General features: G+C 39.4%; 1 protein-coding gene and 1 pseudogene across 1 annotated transcript; both read left to right on the top strand.

Annotated features, from left to right (window-relative positions):
- Nucleotides 1-749: 749 nt before the first annotated feature.
- PCGF6 (polycomb group ring finger 6) lies at nt 750-23164 on the top strand. The gene is made up of 10 exons (XM_028513328.2): nt 750-1182; nt 3744-3843; nt 3933-4029; nt 4813-4868; nt 4969-5028; nt 6141-6249; nt 10354-10381; nt 12951-13049; nt 18926-19012; nt 21956-23164. The coding sequence occupies exons 1-10, from the start codon at nt 820-822 to the stop codon at nt 22010-22012; spliced, it is 1056 nt and encodes a 351-aa protein (XP_028369129.1). The 5' UTR covers nt 750-819; the 3' UTR covers nt 22013-23164.
- On the top strand, nt 9051-9768 carry LOC114497532 (annotated as a pseudogene).
- Nucleotide 23165: the final 1 nt, after the last annotated feature.

Genomic DNA, 23165 nt, shown 5'->3' with positions numbered 1-23165 from the left:
TAATTTTACTCAGCGACAACATATTCTCTCTCAAATGTATCCCCCACCCTCTGCCCTCAGCATTATTTCATTAAGGAACACTTCACTCCTGAATCTGGCTTGCAAGCATAGCGACAATAGCTGGCACTCTCTTAGTCAGCAAGGATCAAGTTCACCAACTCCAAATCTCTCTCCTAATGAAATTGCGCGGGGTGAGGATGGGGTGCGCGGGTAGTTCTCAGTTCCTGCTACAGTAGACCCTCGATAACTGTTTGCTGAACTAAATATAACTGAGCTTCCTTTATGTGATGGGGAATCATGGATGGTCTTTGAACGGTGATTAAATTTCCATCCTACGGCAATACAAGATTTAATTCCTCCAAATAAATACACTTAACATATTTCAAATACGAACCATCACACTCCCTAATGGAAATAAACTTGGAGGGAAGAAACGCCGAACTGGCACTCAAACCGAAATCATCATTCGTAATGCAACATCATTATAGCACCTAGTTCAGTGCTCTGCGCATCAGTCCATGCAGACGAATATTGCTGTCTGAAATGGTACCAATTTCGTCGTTTTTAAAAGGCAGTGAAGACGACGCCTGCCTTCCAAAAGAAAAATTGGGTTAGATCTGTCCCAGCTGCGGCCTGCAAGCCCCGCCCCTACACACCTGAGCGGCCCGCGGGCGTCTCGGCTGAGCGGAGGCGGGCGAACCACATTTCCCAGCGGGCCCTGCAGCGCTCGCGCGCCTGCGCGTGGCGCTGGAGGTGGCTGGAGGAACTCCCGCGCTATCCAGCCGCCTGGTCGCACCTCGCTTGGCCACTGACCCGGGCATGGAGGGGGTCTCGGTGCTGACGAGGGGTAGCGCGGCCGCCGCCAAGGTGGAGGAAGCCGCAGCCGCGCCGCCCCCACCTTCAATCTCCCCGCCTGCCCTCACCCCGGCGCTCTCAGTGGGTGAGGAGGGTCCGTCGCCTTTGCCCGAGGCGGGGGCTCCCGGCTGCTCGGGCTCCCGGCCCCCGGAGCTGGAACCGGAGCGCAGCCTGGGCCGCTTGAGGGGCCGCTTCGAGGACGAGGACGAGGAGTTGGAAGAGGATGAGGAGCTGGAGGACGACGAGGAGGAGGAGGAGGAGGAAGAGATGAGCCACTTCTCGTTGAGGCTGGAGGGGTGCCGGCCCGAGTCCGAGGACGAGGAAGAGGTATTTGTGCTCCTGCTGACCACGCCGGGCCCGGCGGCCTCGGGGTCCGGCCCGCGCGGCCCCTCGCCGCCGCAGCCTGCGGCGCTGGCTTCGCGCTCCACCTCTCCGCACCTTGCCTGCCTAGGCATGTGGCGCGGACCGGCCTTGCGTCCCGCGCGATTCCCTGCGGAGTCATTTTGTGAGGTTCCTGCAGATCACTGAGGCTCTCCGGGCCCGGCTGACTCGCTTTCTAGCTAATGACTGAAGCTACTGAGTGCCGGGCGGGCGGGTAGGCGCCGAGGGTCCCGTGCCCTTGCTCCCGGAGTTAGTCTCTTATTGGGGAGATTTCTTTTTTTTAACGTGGTAGTGCACATTTCATCAACTTAGGTAATAATTCACATAGCCAGTCAGAACTAATTCACTTAAGGACCAATATCTGGAGAGTTTGCCCATTTTTTATGGTAATTCATAAAGTAAGATGCTCTTCATCTGGCAATATACACTATATCCAAAAGAATGGGATGTATTTGAAACGTCGATTTATATCGTGTTATTGTATTTTCCAGCAGTATTTTGAAGGGTTGGAGGTACTGTAACACGTTTTCCTGATGCAGATTAAGTTACATATTGGTTATAATGAGATCTTGGGATTTCATTATAATGAGATCTCCGTATAATGAGATCTTAGAATTCTGGTTTTAAATTTTTTTTTAATATATTTTATTGATTATGCTATTACAGTTGTCCCATTTCCCCCCTTCTCTCCCCTCCACCCTGTACCCCCCTCCCACATTTCCCCCTTTAGTTCATGTCCATGTGTCATACTTATGAGTTCTTTAGTTTCTACATTTCCCGTACTATTTTTGCCCTCCCCCTATCTTTTTCAACCTACAATCTATGCTACTTATTCTCTGTACCTTTTCCCCCTCTCTCCTCCTCCCACCCCCCTGCTGCTAACCCTCCATGTGCCCTCCATTTCTGTGGTTCTGTTCCTGTTCTAATTGTTTACTTAGTTTCTTTTGGTTTTGCTTTAGGTGTGGTTGTTGATATTTGTGAGTTTGCTGTCCTTTTACTATACATGTCTTTTCTTTATCTTCTTTTCTTAGATAAGTCCCTTTAGCATTTCATAAAATAAGGGCTTGGTGATGATGAACTCCTTTAACTTGACCTTATCTGAGAAGCACTTTATCTGCCCTTCCATTCTAAATGAGAGCTTTGCTGGATAGAGCAATCTGGGATGTAGGTCCTTGTCTTTCATGACTTGGAATATTTCTTTCCAGCCCCTTCTTGCCTGTAAGGTGTCTTTGGAGAAATCAGCTGACAGTCTGATGGGAACTCCTTTGTAGGTGACTGTCCCCTTACCTCTTGCTGCTTCTAGGATTCTCTCCTTCGTTTTTACCTTGGCTAATGTAATGATGATGTGCCTTGGTGTGTTTCTTCTTGGGTCCAACTTCTTTGGGGCTCTCTGAGCTTCTTGGATTTCTTGGAAGACTGTTCCCTTTGCCAGATTGGGGAAGTTCTCCTTTATTATTTGTTCAAATACGTGCTCAATCTGTTGCTTTTCCCCTTCCGATTCTGGTACCCCTATAATTCGGATATTGGAACGTTTAAAGATGTCTTGGATGCTCTTAATCTTTTCCTCAATTTTTTGAATTCTTATTTCATCATGCTTTCCTGCTTGGTTGATTCTATCTTCCTTTTGGTCCACTGTATTGTTTTGAGACTCATATTCCTTCCTTTCACTATTGGCTCTCCTCCGCGTGTCTTCCTGCATCTGTTTTATGGTAATCTGCATTCTTTCATCTAAATTTCGTCCAAAATCCACCAGTTCCGTGAGCTTTCTGATCACCAGTGTTTTGAACTGCGCATCTGATAGATTGGCTAATTCTTGGTCGCTCAAAAGGATGAGTCCTGGGGGACTGATCTGCTCTGTTGAAAACATGGTTTGTTTGTTTTTTTCCCCTGTCTCTCCTTTTTTTTTTTCCGGTCTGGTTGCTCTTGTTACGGTGGGGGGCGGAGCCTTAGGTGCTCACCGGGGCTGGGCACCCCGTCGCTAGATTGTGACGTTATATGTGGGGGCAGGGCGGGAGAAAACAATGGCGGTAGTTCCGTTCCCCTGGACTCAGACCCTTGTCTGGGCTTCCAGGCCGCGAGTTCTGCCCTGGTCCACAATTGCTGCCCCTCTGGGTCTACCAGCCGCAGCTTGCGTACTCAGGGATCACCGCTGCCTTCTTGCATGTCCGATGGCTTTTGCGCCGATTTCGCGCCAAACCTTCCCCCGACCTCCGCGCGCCGCCGACCTGAGCCAGCCCCACACCCGCCGGCTCGTCTTCTCCTACCAGTCCGGATGAACGCGTCTACTTCAACTTCTTGGCTGCCCGACTTCCATTCAGATAAATCCTCTGCCGGATCTGGGTGTTATTCTGATAGTAAATTATTGTTGTAAATTATTGGTTTTCTAATCTTGGTTGTATGAGGAGGTACGGTGCGTCCACCTATTCCTCCATCTTGCCGGAAGTCTGGTTTTAAATTTTGAGAAGTCAAGGACTTGTATTTTAAAACTGTTTCCATTGCATTCGCAGCGCCTGATTAATCTCTCGGAGCTGACCCCGTACATCTTGTGTTCCATTTGCAAAGGTTACTTAATAGATGCAACGACCATTACAGAGTGTCTGCATACATGTAAGCATACAGTTCACATTTATGAATAAGAATTAAAATTTTGAAACATCTCGAAAACATCCTAATTTAAACATCTTCTTTTTCAACAGTTTGTAAAAGCTGCATTGTAAGACATTTTTACTATAGCAACAGATGTCCAAAATGCAACATAGTAGTACATCAGACACAACCTCTTTATAACATAAGGTAAGAGGAATATAAGTACAATTTATATTTTAAGTATACTTTTTCTGAAAGCTTGAAGTGGTGTTTTGAGGAATAAATGCCTGACCTATCTCTATTATAAGAAAGGTAGCTACCTATTCTTTTTAAAAAATGCATATAGAGTACTTACCGTGTACCAGGCACTGTGGTATCTGCTGGGGACTTTAAAAAAAAGAGACACAGTTCTTTTTTTCTGAGGATTTTAATTCTATCACTCAAGTTAATGAGGCCAGTTTAGGCTTGTCATTTTCAGTGTATTTAGAATTCTGTTTTCTACAAGTAATACTTAAAACAACTGGCCTCTAGAATAATCTGTTGTAGGTGATTGTGGCTTATTAATCAGATTTTCAGTTCATGCACAGTTTCCTAAGGAGAGAAAAATACTAAATGTGGATTGCTTTAATTTAGTGTTTGTTCAGCAAATACTGTTATGTTTTTACTCCCTTTATAAACAAGTGCTTTGCAGGTGATACATGGAAGTTCAAAAAAAACAGTATATGCCCTTAAGCTCACATTCTTATCAAGGGAATAAAAACAGCACGCATGGAACAATTTAGCAAACCATGGAAGGATCTCTGATTACTTATGATTACATATACCTTGAGGTTCTCTTAGATGAGAACTATGAGTGCTACCTAAAAGTAACTTGCCTCTGAGAAGTATCCACTTCCAAGAGAAAACAGTACTTACAAAGAGCATCATTCACTCTGTACCAAATGCATTTTTCTGAATTCTGAGGTATTCTCCATCCTTTCCTTTTATTAGGTTGGACCGACAGTTACAAGACATAGTGTACAAATTAGTGATCAATCTAGAGGAAAGTAAGTTTATTTTATTACATAGTTGTGAACCCCAGAATCTCTGTTGACTCTCCTAGTTACATTTTAAGTGTAATTTAGTCTGTGTTTTATCATTTTTTAGGAGAAAAAAAGCAAATGCATGATTTCTATAAAGAAAGAGGTCTAGAAGTACCTAAACCTGGTAAGTTTGGATGTATACTATAATGTATTTATAGATTAAAGAACAGTAACAATAAAACTTACTCCCTTTGGGGTTTTTTTGGTGATAGTTGGTTATTTTATGATCAAAGAGAAAGATTTTGAAGGTATTCAAATTTTGAAGTGTAATCTAATTTCATTGTTTATAAGAAGTAAGGAGTATAGGCTTGGAGCTGATTGTCTGAGTTTGATTCTGATCACCACTTTATCTCTGTGACTTGGACACATTACTTCACGGTCTCAGCTTCCTCGATACAAAGCACTTAAAACAGTGCCTGGAACATAGTAACTGCTCAAACATTAGTTTTTTGTTGTTTGTTTTTCAAGATTGATTGATTGATTTTTAGAAAGAGAATGGAATGGAGGGAGAAAGAAAGAGGGAGAGAAACATCATTGTGCAAGAGATATGTGGATCTTCAATCAGTTGCCTCTCACACACCCCCAACCGGGGACCTGGCTGGCAGTGCAGGCATGTGCCATGACTGGGATTCGAACCAGCTACCTTTCAGTTTGCAGGTCGACGCTCAGTCCACTGAGCCACACCAGCCAGGGTTCACACATTAGTTTTTGTGATGGTGGTAATGTCACAGTATGGCAGTTAGATTAGGGTTTAAATCCTGGTTCTTCCACTTACTATGTGGATTAAGTTTAGGCAAATTGCCTAATCTCACTAAACTGTAATCTCAGTTTCTTTAAAGACAGTTTTTTAAAAAGTAGCAGTAGTACCTATGTCATGGGATTATAACAAGGATTAAATGAGATGATGCATGTAAAGTGCTGAACATGCACCCTGAGCTCCCTGGCGTATAGTGCTTGTTAAGAGTTATCTACAACTGTGTGCTGTTAATGGTGAGCTTTCTCTGTGGCCCTGATAAACCAGCCTCATGTGTCTGCCTTCCATCGTGGGGTGGTCCCCAGCTTACCTCTTATTTCACTGGCTGTGACAGGTTAGCTGATGTTATTAAAGAGAAGGAAATTGAGTGCTTTATGATCTTTTAAGTGGTCGACATAATATCTGTGTAATTATTTTTCAAAGGTCTCAATTTATAAAAATTTTTATTCTAACTCAGCTTTTTTGTTTGGCTACCAAAACAGCTGTTCCACAGTCAGTCCCTTCAAGCAAAGGAAGATCTAAGAAAGTCTTAGAATCAGTGTTTCGGATTCCACCTGAACTTGATATGTCTTTATTATTAGAGTTCATTGGGTGAGTACCCAAACCTCTCGACCTCTTAATCTTGAAGAATGTTTAAAGTCCCAACGTTATGAAATCATCCTGAAATCAAGTAATATCAAATTTTTCTGATTTCTTTTTAAAAGGTACTATGAAATATTTAAGACTTAGAAAAAGGCCTAATAACCACTTGTATGTCTGCCATCTGACTTAAGAAATAAACCATGTCAATATGCAGAAGCCTTTTGGCTACCTCTCCCTGTTCACCCTTCCTTCCCTTAGAGTTTAATAACCACACTCCTAAAAGTAATGATTGTCATTCCCCTGCATTTTTAATATGTATTTGCCACAAGTATCTCTTCCTGAGCAATATGTAAAATTGTTTTTTGTTCATTTAAAAACTTGAGATGGTATCACAGTGTTTTCCAACTTGCCTTTTTCACTTAGCATTGTGTGATTTATCCATGTTGAAATGTTTAGTTCATTACACCATTGCCACGTATTTCCTTAAACATGCCATAATCTATTTTTTCTTGTATTATTGAATTTTTAAGTTGTTTCCAGGGGATTTTTGCTATCGTAAACAGTGTTACTTTAAGTATTTTTGTACATATATCCTTGCATATATATGAGATAGTTTTCTAAGAGTTTATGTAGATTTTCTGAGTCTTAGGATATGTTTGTCTTCAACTTTACTTGGTTTTGCCAAATTCTAGAGCAGTTGGACATCTTTCTGACTCATCTAAATTGCATCATTCAAACACTGCGCTGCATGGTATGCACCACGGTGCTGCAGCATTGTCACACAGACCGTCATGACCTCAGAGTTGGCGCGTACCAAACTGTAGTTTTCAACATACCTGCATTAGTTTGCAGAGTAAATTAAGATGCCTTTTTGGAAAATCTGGATTATCCCATATTGTGTCACTGATGACTATTTTACTTCTCAGTGACTTCCTCCTTGTAAGTCTTGGTTGCCTGTGTCATTTAATTGATATGTAGCTTGTGCTGTGTTGTATTTATTTATGTATTTATCCTGTTTTCTTAACTGAAATCAAGAACTTCTAAGAGGCAAAAACCACAAAGCCCACATAATAGTGGTTGATATGACGAAACAAAGATCTCCTTGAAGGAAAGAGAAGAAACCATGTAATACCAAACTTTAAACCAGCAATTTAGTTAATTAAAGAACGTGTTTCATCCTAAATATCCAAAAGGGAACTGGCTAAATAGTCATATATAGCACGTGAACATGTGCCATATAGTAACATACATGCTGACATGGGAAGATCGTAAAGTGTCATAAGTGAAAAAGCAAGATACAGAAGAGAATACGTTGCATGTGCCCATTTATGTTTTTATACAAAGCGGGGTTGGGAACCTTTTTTTTCATGCATACAACATTTCTAAAAGGACAGTAAGAAAATGTTAATGGCAGTTGCTTCTAGGAAAGGGCACTAGAGCCTGAGTCCAGAAAAGAAAAAGTTTTACTTTTCATTGCATTTGCATTTTTACCATGTAGCTTGATTTTTAGTAAGTCTAAGGAAAATTTGAAAATTGAAAGGAATTTCTATTTCTAAAAAATTATTTTGGGGAAATGTAATCTTTTCCACTAATATACAATAGGTACTGACAATCAGTATTTGTAGACCTTTTTTGAAAATAGCAGGGATGCACTTTTGAAAAGTGGCAGTAATGCAAAGATGGCAAATATGTGACAAGCATGCCACCATTCTCTCTTTCTTTGCTCACAGCAGAAATCAATAATTAAGCATGACAGGCTTTCCTAATAAGGGAGACTTGACCACTGTGTTCAAGGTGGTCATTACCATTTGCCCAAGTTGTTACATTCTTGACACATGCCCTGCTACAGAATAAAAGAGCCCTCAGTAGGAGTAAGGAGATCTAGAATTCAGTTCTAGCTCCCCTGTTATCTAGCTTTGTAAACTTAGACGGATTGCATTTTGTTTATTCACAAGATGTTTATGAAGGTTCTGCCATGTACCAGCATAGCATTCTACTAGCTGCTGGGAATAGAGTTTGAATAAGTTAGCCATGACCCTTCCCCTCATGGAACTTTTAACTTCCCAGAGCTTCAGCTTCCCTATCTGTAAAACAGTAGAATTAGACTTGGTGATTATGGTGGGTAGTCAGTCTGCCTTTTATTATAGTCCTTCATCTGTTTTCAAACGATCAAGGGAAGGAGAGCTTTCAGTGCTACAGGGATTCCTTTTGAAAGAGCTTTATTTGGCAAAGAGTCCTTTTGAAGTCCCCAGTCCCCAGATTAAATCTCCAAGTTTTCACTACAAAAGTCAGGCTACTAAGGGTAACCCATGGGAAGTTCTTTCAGGGCAGGGGACAAGTGGCAGATGAGTTTTAACCTGATGTGAGTATGAGGGTATATTTGGTCCAGCTGGTGGCCCTACTGGAACTGGAAGATCAAAACAACTGAGGTAGGTTCAGCCTGTGGACAGTGACTTTTCAGCTACTGGAATGTGAAATTAGATTTCCCTGCTAAATTGGGTATGCATGTCTTGTGATCTTACGATAGTCTTGCACTTCTTTCTTTTCTTCACTTCCTATGTTTAAAGTAGAAGATTATAAAAAGAAATGACTTCAGATAGGCAGTAGAGTGTGTATAGAAAGAGCATAGGCTTTGAAGAGTGTAACTCAAGGTATGTAACTCCTGGGATGTAGCTTAACTTCTCTGATCATCAGGTTCCATATTTCTAAATTGGGGGTTGTAATAGCAACTCCCAGGATTGTTGTAAGAATCAACATGTGGTAGTCCTAACATGTCTAAACTGTTATCAATATATGAGTATTATAAATCTATCCTGTACATTTTTCCCTGCCACTGCGGGATTGCACAGAGGTGGAAACTTGGGTGTGGTCAAGATTCAGCTCCACCTGTAACCCACTGCCATGGCCTAGGAAAGGCTCTGCTGCTAGAGGTGTAATGTATGTCAGTACTGCTTTACAAGAGGTGCTGTGCTGAAGACCATCCTCTCTCACTGTGGCCTGTCTCCCAAAGCCACCAAAGCCTTAGACAAGCTCCAGGCCCACCTTTGTGTGCTTGCCTCCAACTGTGATAAGCTTGTGTATGTTGAATTGGTGGAGGCCCTTTGTGCTGAACACCAGATCAGCCTAATTAAGGTTGAGGACAACAAGAAACTAGGGAAATTGGTCAACCTTTGTAAAATCAACAGAGGAAAACCCTGTAAAGTGGTTGGTTGCAGTTATGTGGCAGTTAAGGACTATGACAAAGAGTCTCAAGCCAAGGATGACATTGAGGACTACTTTAAGTGCAAGAAATAAATAAATAAACTTGGCTTTTGTTTCTTAAAAAAGAAAAAACTATCTTGTAAAGGTTACTATAGAGAAACAAACACATTAATTGTGATAGACTAAAAGACAAAAAGAAGTTTTACTTTAAGCTGGAAAAAGTTAGAATGCTACATGTGGGGAAATCTAAATATTAATATCCCGCCCTGGCCAAGCATCGTCCCATGCACCAAAAGGTTGCAGGTTCAATCCCCGCTCAGGGCACATAACTAGGTTGTGGGTTTGATCCCCACTTCCTCTTTCTCTAAAATCGATGGTAAATATATATTTTGGGTGAGGATTAAAAAGAAAAAGAAGAATATACAGAAAAGTTAAGAAGATTCTAATAAGTAACCATGACTTCCCCAAAGCTGTCAGTGCACCAGGCAAAGCTTCATTATTAACCAGATCCAGTGCAAGAACATAACGAGTTTTGATAATGTCCAAACCTTATACCTTTTAATACTTCTGAAATTAGAAACTCCTATACCAAAAAACTATTGCAAGTTCCAACATCTTTGCCAGAAAATGAACAGATTATGGAATGATTTTTTTCTAATAAATGGCAAACAAAAAGAAAAAAAAAGAAAAGAAATTCCTGAAAGACACCAAGTAATATAAAATACTACTGTCTTTTCCTTACCACTAGGTGGCAGAAATGACAGCTACATTTATTTCCTAAAGCCTTAGATGACTGTTGTGAGATTAAATTAACATTCTTCAAATGTTTGTATTCGTGTTATTTTTCTATGTTATGTGATTTCACATATAGTTTAAAATATTTTGTTGATTAATTTTGCTTTCATTTTTCAGTGCTAATGAAGGCACAGGACATTTTAAGGTATTTTACTTTTAGTTTTCACTTACTTTACAAGAGGACCCTGTAACACACACATTTAAGAATCAGATTAGCAGCCCTGGCTGGCGTAGCTCAGTGGATTGAGTGCGGGCTGCGAACCAAAGTGTCGCAGGTTCAATTCCCAGTCAGGGTACATGCCTGGGTTGCAGGCCATGACCCCCAGCAACCACACATTGATATTTCTCTCTCTCTCTCTCTATCTCTCTATCTCTCTATCCCTTCCTTCTCTAAAAATAAATAATTTTTTTTAAAAAAAAGAATCAGATTAGCATTCATATGGTGATTGTCTTCCATTACAATAGTGTTTTATAAATACAAATTGTTGAAATATGAAGTACATTCAATAATGTTCTCATAAAATAGCTTTATGAGAGAACAGTTATTAAGTAGGGATTTGTTATTAATTCAGAACAGTAGTCTAAGGAAGAATAACTGAGTAACTTTGAGAAGTCTAAAGCTAAAAGCTATGTTAATTTGGTGATAAAAAATGTTTCAAAGCATTTTTTGCATAGTTGGCATTTAGAGTTAAATGTGAGCTTAAAATTGTATTTGCATGTAACGTTTTTAGCTCAGGTTAACCTGCCCCAACTTGTTACTTGGCAGGCTTATTGTTTTTCTTTTAATTCTGTATTTTTATGGAGTTCTGGTCACAGTTCAGTATTCTCTACTACTTAAAAAAGCTGTGTTTATGCCTTATATTTGAGTTTAAATAACTATATCTGACTAGAATGATTCCCAGTTATTAAACTTTTCACCATGCAGATCTGTAACATGAAAATCATAAACCCTATTTGTTTGATTTAAAAACATTTCACAAAGCAGTATGTTAGTACCAAAAAGTTTTCCTGGGAGTCATTCTTAAAATTTTTTAATTACGAAAATTTTTAAATTTGAAAAGTAGACAGAACCTTCATGTATCCATCACTTAGCTTTACCAATAAACTAATGGCCAGTTTAATTTTGTCTTATACCCTCATCTCCTCACTTCCAGTATTTTGAAACAAATCCCTATCATTTTGCTACCTCATCTGCAAATATTTCAGTATTCTTAAAAGATGTCTTTAATGGCCAGGTATCATACCAAATATCAGTACCATGAAACATAAAAACAAAGTGTCAGAGCTGTTCTAGATTAAAGGGAAAGACAGAAACACGACAATAAAATGCAGTGTATGGTCTTTCATTAACAACAACTCCTAGTGCTTACTGTGTGCCAGGAGGTGTTAATAGCTATTTACATACATCATATCACGTTCCTAAGACAATTCTATGAGGTAGGTTCCTGTTTGTTTTACAAATCGATGTGGAGACACAGAAAGGTCCACCAACTTGCCCGAAAACTTCGCAGCTAGAAAATGGCAGAACTGAGTTTAAACCCAGGCAGCCCGTCCATCTCTGGAGCACCTGCACGTAACATCTGTCATATCTGCTATGCTGTGGTGATATGGGATAGCTCTGTCATCTGGAAAGATCTTCAGAAACCAAACTCCAGCTAAGGAAGCTGAGCGCTGTGACATGGAAAAAGCATGTGGCTCATCCGCCTCAGTCCTCTTGGTAGCCATTCTAGGTTCCCTCTCTGGTAGTGCTAGGAAAACACTGCTCAAGTTTTCCTAAAAGATACCCTTTTAGTTCTAATCACCCCAGCTTTTCTTTTGCATTTGATAGTATTAAAATTTCCTCAGAGAGGGTAGCTGGTAAGCACAGTTTCTACTTTAAAACCCTGTGGCTTCTCCACCTGTTACCTCACACCGTGGGATCAGATTCCAGCCACATAGGTCTGGATGTTACTCTTTCCGTTTTCCACCTAAATAGGAAAACCCTCTTACAGAAAATTTCAGACTCACACAAAAGTAGACAGAACTGTACAATGAATGCCCGTGTACGTCCACATCACTCAAGTACAAACTCGTGGCCAATCTCATTTCATCTGTGCCTTTACCACTTCTCTCCTTCCCGTGTGTTGTTGAAGCACATCTCAGTAAATCACTCCAATTGCTTCTAAAAAATAAGGACTTTTCACGGACATAATAGTGAAACTAAAATTCTAAAAATTAACAGTAATACCTTAATCAAATACCTATATACTATTTACATTTCCTACATTGTCTCATAAAAATTGTTTTATAGGTTAGTTTAAATCAGGATCCTGATAAGATCCATACATTGTAATTGGTTGCTACATCTCTTATTTGTAGCCCTTATATCCTTTTTTGGTCTAGCAGTTCCTCCATTTTTTTTCTTAGAGTTTTTTGGTTGTAGAAACCAGGTTTTAGACATTTAATTTTGGATAGTCTGTCAATAAATTTTACTCTGTTTTATTTTTGATGAGTTAGTAAAATAAACCACTAAGCCTTTCTATTAAAAAATTGTTAACATACTTTTCAGAGAGTTGAAGCTAAGCAGGAAATTTTCTTTAATAGCTAACTCAAATTATATAGTAATTTTTTCATAAATCTGTGGAATCGATCTTTGCTATAAAATTTGCTTTAGGGTTTATACATTTTATATTTAATCTGAAAGTACTTATTTATTCATTTGTTTATTTTTATAGCCACTGGAAAAGAAGTTTGTCCGAGTTTCAGGAGAAGCAACTATTGGGCATGTAGAAAAGTTTCTCAGAAGAAAAATGGATCTTGATCCAGCTTGTCAGGTAGGGTACATGTGTGTAAAAGGACAGGTAAAGTGGCGAGATTACCTTTAGCATACGAAAGCAAGGATTTTCTCTAGGATTTCATGCAGTGGCTTTTATCTTACGGTATTGTAAGTGTTGTTTATGCTCTTTGATGTTGGTGCACAGGGATGCCCACCCCACCTTCAGTCACATTTGACTTATGTCTGTCTCACTGCCATTGATGACCATCTACCAGACACCTAGGAAAGTGCAGATCTATCTACTGTAGACCTTGTCAGTCTTTTAAGGACTGAAAAACAGTCTCCCTTCTACTTATGTAATTTTTTCTTGTTGAAAACCTCAACCCTCATGTATTTTTGAACACAGACTGTAAATATACTCATAGGTCTAGAAATATGGGCCAGTGAAATTGCACATTTATATAGTTTCACTTTTTCACTAGTCAGATTTAAAAGGGATTTTTTAAAGATTTTATTTATTCATTTTTAGAAAGAGGGGAAGGGAGGGAGAGAAGCATCAATGTATGAGAGATACATTGATTGGTTGCCTCTCACACTCCCCCAGCTGGGGCCGTGGCACCACAACCCAGGTGTGTGCCTTGACTGGAAATCGAACTGGCAAGCTTTTTGGTTTGCAGACTGGCATTCAGCCCACTGAGCCACACCATCCAGGATAAAAAGGGATTCTTTTTATTCATCATGTGTAAATTTCATAGAATAATTTTTATTTAAAATGCCTCTTTGCTGTTTAGTAAGTTAATAGATATTTTAAAGCTGGCTGAAGTTTTGCTGGTATTTTTAGTATCAATTTCTACTGGAACTAAATATATGTTACATATCTATTAAATCCAGTGAAATGTAACTTCTCTTACTGAGCTTGATATAATACTAGCTGTATCTCTGGCATCTGAAAAGTAGATATGACTTTTCTAGCACTTTGTAGCCATAAAATATTTGAGGTTATTCTTAGTCCTCTGTTTAGAAGTAGATAACTGTTTGTACCCTGGCTGGTGTGGTTCAGTAGATTGAGTACCAGCCTGCGAACCGTGAGGTCACTGGTTCAGTTCCCAGTCAGGGTACATGCCTGGGTTGTGGGCCAGGTCACCACTAGGGGGCATGCAAGGAGCAGCTGATCAATGTATTTCTCCCTCCCTTTCTCCCTTCTTTCCCTTCTCTCTAAAACTAAATAAAATCTTTTTTTTTTTAAAGAAGTAAACAACTGTCTAGAGACTCCTGGACAAAGAATATGGAATGATCCCATAACAGCCTACTATTTCTAAAAGCAGGAGTCACAAGACTTGAACCTGATTATATAGAATAGCCAAAGTAGCACCCAAAAGGGCTTTTTCTAGGCTATAGATTACATCTTCTGGGTAGATGTTGATCAGAGCACAGTTATCATGTACAGGTTTCACATTTGGTGTTCTAAGAAATTTGGTTGCCAGAGCTCTAAATTGGTTTTATTGTATAAAAACATGGGTTTATTTTTTTCCTCATATTATTATATTTTACCATTACCATTTAACCCCCTTATACCTTACTCCCTCCTGCAATCACCACGTTGGTTGTCCATGTCCATGAGCCCTTTTCCCTTTTTGCTCTGTCCCTGCACCCTCTCACCACCCCTACCCATAGCTGTCATCCTGCTCTCCATATATGAGTCTGTCTCTGTTTTGTTTGTTCAGTTTGTTCGTTAAAGTCCACATGTAGGTGAAATCATATGGTATTTGTCTTGCTGTGACTGGCTTATTTCACCTGGCATAATTTTCTCCGGGTCCATCCATACTGTCACAAAGGGTAAAATTTTCTTCTTTTTTATAGCCAAGTAGTATTTCATTGTGTAAATGTCCCATAGTAGTTTATCTACTCATCTACTGATGGACCCTTGGGCTGCTTCCATATCTTGGCAATTGTAAATAATGCTGCAGTGCACATGGGTGCTTCTGTTCTTTTGAATTAGTGTTTTGGGTTTCTTCAGATATATTCCCAGAAGTAGGATTACAGGGTCAAAAGGCAGATCCATTTTTAATTTTTTGAGTTATCTCCATACTGCTTTCCTCAGTGGTTGCACCAACCTGCATTCCCACCAACAGTGCACTAGGGTTCCCTTTTCTCCACATCCTCGCCAGCACTCGTTGTTTGTTGATTTACTGATGGTAGCCATTCTGACAAGTGTGAGGTGGTATCTCACTGTGGTTTTAATCAGCATTTCTCTGATGACTAGTAATGTGCTGCTTTTCATATGTCTATTGGCCATTTGTATGTCCTCTTTGGAAAAGTGTCTATTTGGATCCTTTGCCCATTTTTTAATTGGATTGTTTGATTTTTTAGTATAGAGTTTTATAATTTCTTTATAAATTTTGGATATTAACTCCTTATCAATGGAACACTATGTAGCTACTAAAAAGAGAGAAAGCTAAGTATGTACTCCAAAAGATATGCATGGTATATTAAGGGTTGTTGTTTTTTTTAATATTTTATTTATTTTGCCCTGGCTGGCATAGCTCAGTGGATTGAGCGTGGGCTGCGAACCAAAGCATCACAGATTCGATTCCCAGTCAAGGCATATGCCTGGGTTGCAGGCCACGGCCCCCAGCAACCACACACGGATGTTTCTCTCTCTCTCTCTTTCTCCCTCCCTTCCCTCTCTAAAAATAAATAAATAAAAACTTTAAAAAAAAGATTTTATTTATTTTTAGGGAGAGGGTAAGGGAGGGAGAGAGAAAGGGAGAGAAACATAAGTGAGTGGTTGCCTCTTGAGTGTCTCCCCCCTAATGACAACCTTACCTGAAGCCCAGGCATGTGTCTGACAGGGAATCGAACCGGTGACCCTTTGGTTTGCAGGCCAGTACTCAATCCACTGAGCCACACCAACCAGGGCAAGGTTTTATTTTTAAATAAAAATAAAAGGGAATATGTATGGGAGAACATATTTGCTAATGATACATTGAACAAGGGTTTAATCTCCAAAATATGTAAATAACTCAGACGATTGAACACGAGGAAGACAAACAATCCAATTAAAAAAACGGGTAAAGGACATGACTAGATACTTCTCCAAGGAGGACATACAGAGGCCCATAGGATGAAAAGCTGCTCAACATCACTAGCCATCAGAGACATGCAAATTAAAATCACAATGAGGTACCATCTCACACCAACTAGAATGGCTATCATTTATAAATCAGCAAACATGTGCTGGTGAGGATCAGGAGAAAAAGGAAATCTAGTGCACTCTTGTGAGTATGCAGACTGGTGCAGCCACTGTAGAAAACAATATGGAATTTCCTCAAAAAATTAGAAATGGAACTAGTTTTTGACTCAGTGATTCCACTGCTGGGAATATCCTCTAAGAATCCTGAAACACCAATTCAAAAGAGCTTATGTACCCCTATGTTCATAACAGCACTATTTACAATAGCCAAGATTTGCAAACAGCCTAAGTACCCATCAGTAGATTAGTGGATTAAAAAATTGTGGTGCATTTACACAATGGCATACTATGCAGCAAAAAAAAAAGGAGGAATTTCCTATCTTTTGTGACAGTATGGTTGGAACTGGAGACAATTATGCTAAGTAAAAAAAGCTAGTTGGTGAAAGACAAATACCGTATGATCTCACCTATAAGAGGAACAAAATAAACTGACAAGCAAAATGGAACTAGAGATATGGAATATACTGACAGCTGCCAGAGGCGGGGGGAGGAGAGAACTGGTGGAAAAAAGGGGAAAGGGTTAGTCAAAGAACCTGTATGAATGACCCATGGACAATGGTGTGGGGATTGACTGTGGCAGAAGGGGTAGGCTGGGTGGAGGAGGGCAAAGGGGGAAAATTGGGACAACTGTAACAGAAAAGACAATAATAAAAAAATAAAAGGGGATTTGTAGAATAATATGTGGCATAATCCCATTTTTTAAAAAACAAAAAACCCAACATGCACACGTAGCATCTGGAACCATACATATCAAACTCCAGTAACTGGTCAACCTTTGGGGGTTAAGATTAAGTTGAAAAATGTAGTAAACCATAAATGTATACTATGTGATGAAGTCTTCTAAGAACAGTGGTCTCTGCATTGCTGAATACTTAAAAACATGATAGTTTCCAAATTCTTTGATTTTTCATGGGTCTGTGTGCAAGATCTATCATTGCTTTCAAGTCATTTTGCAAACAAGTTATTATTCTGCCTATTTTAAAAACTGGTATGCAAAAACCACAAAAGTTATTGGAGATTATGCATTATGAGATAGCATAGGAGTTGATAAACTATGACCCATGGGCCAAATCTGGCCTGTTTTTATACATCAAGTTTCATTGGAACACAGTCAGACACAGCTTTTCATGCTGCAGTGGCAGCATTGAGTAGATGTGACAGATCCTGTGACCCACAAAGCCTAAAACACTTGTTTTCTAGCCCTTTACACAGAGTTTGCTGACCCCCGACATACACTTAGGCTTTGGAGAAAGATAGACCTGGGTTCAGATCTGGATTTTGCTACTGACTAGCTTTGTGACCTTAGGAAAGTTGAATGCCTTCACCTGTTAGTATTCTTATCTGTAAAATGGGAATTGTGATACCTAGCTCACAGGAATGTGAGGACTAGGTGAGATAACATGTCAAATGCATAATATAACATATGGTGTACATAGTGGCTGTTCAGTTAAATGCACCTGCTTTTACCACTCTTCCCCAACCATGCTGACTGTATAGAATTTTTAGAGTAAACAGAATTTGAAGGTAGGAGATCTGGTTAAGAGGTGGTTTAAGCCTAGGGTATTGTGAGCTAAGAGGCATCAGGACATAGTAACTGACTGACTGCATGTGAGAAGAAAGGAGAAGGAAAAGTCAGAGTCAGCGGTGTTACTCTGGTTTAGAGGACAGGGGGAAATGTCATGCCATAAACTAAGTACTTTAGAAGATGGAGCAAATTAAGGGATGTATAGTAATAAGACTGCTGAGGACCTGATCCCATTTTAAGGCAATGAGACAGAAGCACTCAATGAAAGACAAAGATTAAAAATTTGCTTTTTTATCTTAGCAAGAAAGTATACTGGAATCTTACTACATTATACTATATAGCTATATAACAGTACCATTCTTTCTAGAGCATTTTATTTAACAGTAGATTTATCTTAGAGCTGTGGCATTACTTAAGGGCTAAAAAGACCTTGTTAAGATTATTCCATCCATGAAACAGTTTTAGTATGTACTCTGCCACTGTCAGATTTTCCACTATTGGAAAATGGATATACCCTGTAAGAGAATTGCTCAAATAACTAAGAATTGCCTTTTTAAGTACTGTATACCCTTTTAATCATTCTATCTTGGAACGTTTTGTTTTTTTTTTATTTTTTTTATTTTTTTATTTTTTATTTTATTTATTTATTTTTAGGGAGGGAAGGGGGAGAGAGAGAGAGAGAGAAAGAGAGAGAGAGAGAGAAACATCAATGTGCGGTTGCTGGGGGTTATGGCCTGCAACCCAGAAATGTACCCTGGCTGGGAATCGAACCTGGGACACTTTGGTTCCCAGTCCGCGCTCAATCCACTGAGCTACGCCAGCCAGGGCTGGAACGTTTTTTAAAAACCATACTTTTCTGCACCTTCTTATGCTAAGTACATCGAATGCAATTTAACTTGTACTCAGCGTTTCAAGGAAATCATTCAGATATTGGCCGTACTGTGCTGGCGTCCTGCTCCTCCACCGCTCTTTCCAGTTTACGTCATTTACCCCTGTCAAAGGTTTCTAAAATCTTTCCTGAGAGCGTTTCATCAGTCTAAAGTAACATACCAAAGTGTAGATTGGAAATACGGAAATCAATAATTATGTTGATTTTTCTTAGTTTTTCATATGGGCTTTGAAGTAGTAAAGCATCTGGTGCTTCCCGTGCCTGTAGGTGGATATCATCTGTGGCGATCACTTGTTGGAGCGGTACCAGACTCTGCGGGAAATCCGACGTGCGCTGGGTGAGACAGCGATGCAGGTAGGTCTCAGACTTGATCCTACTTAGTGCCTAACAGGCAAGTTATTTGATGAAATAAAGAAGTTCTGTGTTGTCAATAAAATTTTAATAAATGTTCTTTAATTTTCTTAAAAATTACTTGAACTAGCCCTGGCTGGTGTAGCTCAGTGGATGGAGTGCCAGCCTGCAAACCAAAGGGTCGCTGGTTTGATTCCCAGTCAGGGCACAGGCCTGGGTTGCGGACCAGGTCCCCAGTTGGGAGCATGTGAGAGGCAACCAATCGATGCTTCTCTACACATCAATGTTTCTCGCCCTCTCTTTCTTTCTCCCGTCCCCTCTCTCTAAAAGATAATAAAATAAAATTTTAAAATCTTTAAAAAACAGATTTAAAAAATAAATTTTAGTGTATTTACAGAGTTGTCAAACTATCATCCAATCAATTTTAAAAAATTTTTTTCTTTTAAATCCTCACCCAAGGACATTCCCATTGACCTTAGAGAGAAGGGAAGGGAGGGACAGAGAGAGAGAGAAACATCAATGCAAGAGAGAAACATAGGATGCCTCCTGAATGTGCACCAACCAGGGACTGAACCCACAACCTAGGTGTGAGCCCTGACCATGGTCTGGGGGATGATGGTTTATGGGCTGATGGCTCCAACCAACTAAGCCACACCGGCCAGGGCTAGACCATGTTTATCACCCCAGAAAGAAACTCCGTATCCGTTAGTATTCATTGTCCATATACCTCCATCCTCCAGCCTTTCTCAACCAGTACTCGACCTTCTATCTCTGAATTTATCTATATAGGACATTTCATATGAATGGAATCATACAATACGTGGTGTTTGTGACTGGCTTTTACTTAGCATAATGTTTTCAAGCTTCATTTATGTTTTAGCATGTATCAGAATTTTGTTTTATGGATGATTAATATTTCATTGTATGGAAATTCAATATTTAAGAGAAGGCTGAGTCTCAGAAAGGCAGCAGCGAAAGAATTAGGAAAGATCACTGAAGCAAAGAGTGTCATTAGAGACCAAGGCTAAGGTCATTACACCCTTGTATTCCCAGTTAGCATGTACAGATGTGGGAGTTGGACAATGAGGAAGGCTAATAGGGAAAAAATTGATTCATTTGAAATACGGTGTTGGAGGAGAGTTCTGTGGATACTCTAGACTTCCAGAAAGACCAACAAGTGGGCCCTTGAGCAAATTAAGCCTGAAACATCACTGGAGGCAAAAATGACAAGATTGAAGCTGTCCTACTTTGGATACATCATGAGAAGGCAGGGTTCTTTGGAAAAGATGGTAATGCTGGGAAAATAGAAGGTAGCAGGAAAGGAGGAAGACCAAGCAGGAGATGGCTAGAATATGGAATACAAGTGTAATAGACATACAGATGTAGATTTGAATCGTAAGTGATAAAATGTGATAATATAAATGTATTAAAGTTGATTTTGTAAATGTATAAATAGTACCTTAAAAAGGTGGATTGATTGCTTGCTGGATACGGCCTTGATTTTGAAACAGCTTGTAAGCTATACTTTGTTTTATATTTCTACATATCAATATGTTGTTTTGCAAATAATGTCTTCCTTTCTGAAAGATAACTATATGCAAAAAGCATTATCTAAAATGTCATTTGTCATCATGTGAAATTGTTAATAGAATCTTTCTGTTTGTTTTATAATACAAGTTCATTTACTTTTATTAGGCTAATTGGTCCAGAACAGATCTGATGGTCTGTGCACCACACGTGATATGGAATTACGCTTTATTTGACCTATTCTGTGTTTTAAATTGAGTTAAAATTCCTTAACTAGGCATGTGTTCTCTGGTTTACTTCTGATCTTAGCATTACTTATTGATTCATATACCTAATGCACATGTTCATTTATGTTACTTTCCTAGCCTTTGTGGGCATTTGAATTTGTGAACCTTTTTCTAGAATTCTGGTGAGTTTTCACTGGAGTTGCCCGGAACAGAAGCCGGATTGCAGTGAGTCGAGTAGTGAGGGAGAAGTGAGGAAGTAGAGCCACGGAAAGGCTTATTAGCAAAGAAGGAAAGAGGGATAGCTGGAGCAGGATTGGAACTGCAAGGCACGCATGCCCTCGCTCCTCCTCTTTGTTGCCCAAAGTAGGCCAGTTGCTAGTGGCACACTTCCCCAGTGAGTCTTTCTTTAAAGCTAGTTTCATAATAGATTAGGAAATAGTTCCTTAAAAAGGTGGATTGCTTGCTGGATGCCACCTTGGTAAGAGCACAAAGCATTAAGACCCGATACCAACATAGGGGATAGACCACAAAAAGCAGATAAAAAGACTCAGAAATATGCGATCTGCAGTCATTTAGTATTGGTTTAAGTTGCTTAACAATCCTTGACTGAGGACATCAGTGTGTTACAGTACAGTGTACTTACCGTTCATAGTGATGACTCTGGATAACAAAAGGTAAATTGTATGGAACAGTCTTTAAGAAGGAAGTAAAATTATGGTATATTAAATGGGTAAGAGTTCTAAAGTTTTCTCGCTTAGAACAGTAGTGGGCTGCATTTATGTGGAAGTAAATATTTCATTTCTTAGCAGATCCATGATGCTTTATAATAATTGAGTCTTTTTTTTAGGGAAGCCTAATGCCTGGGTGGTCTGTTGAGTAGTCTGTGCGTAAGGAAAGGTGTATCTCTTTTACTTCTTTTTGGAGAACTGTTGAACCACAAACAACCCGAGCTAACTATGCATACCTGGTAGTCTTCAGAGAGTTATTAAAAAGGCATGTTGACAGGGAGTGTTTGGTGATGGGGTGAGTGAAAAAGCAAGTTTATTTATGTTGGTTATTTATGTTGGACCTTTTATTCTCTTTCAGGAATTTCACATTAGTGTTGGGTTATGAAAAACAGACCATTTGTTTGACTTGATTATTTATATAACTAGTTTTCAAATAACTGCAAAACACTCTTTTTTCTTTGCAGGATGGTCTTCTGGTCCTTCATTATGGTCTTGTGGTTTCCCCTCTGAAAATTACTTGAAGATTCTAGGAGCATTAGGAGGGGGGAGACAAACCAAGGTGGCTTCTGCGGGATTGCGTCTCACCAAAGATTTTCACGAAACGTAATTGCTACCGCTTTGTGAGGAGACATAACTTACCCGTTTTCAGCATCGAGCATCATAACATTTACAAGTACAACTTGGAATGATGGGATGCATCTGTTTTACTAGCGGCTGTATATCAAAAGTATCCACAGCTCAGGGCGAAATTTTCAAAGTATTTTTAAATTCCTTGTGATTTCAAATACTTTGATACTGATTTTGCTTCCACATCTTTGATGTAAATCAGTTACTGTTTTCTTCATTGAGCCATACCACTTTTAAGTTGGTGGTTAGGATTCTACTCTCTGGAGTGGCATTAGGTGGGCAGGAAAGAAGTGTGCTTTTGAAATGAAGATGAAAACTCAGTCTTCGTTAAACTGTGCAGATGGCACCCCTCCACACAAAGACCAAAACTGTTGGCCACTTTGTGTGTTGCCGTCATATTTTGAACTTGAATCTTTTCTTTTCTTTTTTTTTTTTACCAGCAACACTACTAAACAGATGTTATTCACTTCTAAAAGGGATAAGTTATCATTATTCTGTGTGAAGAGATTGTCTCCTGTATGGTTTATTGGCCCAAACCATGAGCCTTCAGTGTAATAAAGACTTCTTGAACATATCTTACAACAAGGGGTGCCTCTTTGTGACAATATTCTTATCCCTAGAATGTTAATTTTATTAACATTCATTTTATTTGAGTACATAGTATGATTATTGATACCTTGTAATGACACTGCTTCTGAAAGTAATAAAAAATTTGAGAAGTTTACAGAATACCTACTCATTGTTTCCTCAGTAAGTCAGTTCATGGTTCGTTTTCCCATTACTTTGTCACTGGGATAAAGAATACGGGTGCTTGAGACCTCACTCACTCACACACAGAGACTTCAGTTTTAAACATTATTTTGCCTAGGAATAGCATTTTGATAGCTTTCTAAAAGAAATATTTTGTAGACTGTATTTCCAAGTCTGCATAGAAACAATTACAATTGGGTAAAAATTGGCAATTGTTTTATAAAGGATTTGTGAATTGTGTATAAATCTCTTCTAACATTTAATACAAATTTTTAATAAAAATTTATTTTAACCTAT

The sequence above is a fragment of the Phyllostomus discolor genome, chromosome 5 (assembly GCF_004126475.2).
Source record: "Phyllostomus discolor isolate MPI-MPIP mPhyDis1 chromosome 5, mPhyDis1.pri.v3, whole genome shotgun sequence".
NCBI classification, from domain to species: Eukaryota; Metazoa; Chordata; class Mammalia; order Chiroptera; family Phyllostomidae; genus Phyllostomus; species Phyllostomus discolor.
The sequence above is the reverse complement of the archived record's forward strand: the minus strand, read 5'-3'. Positions and strand labels throughout refer to the sequence as shown.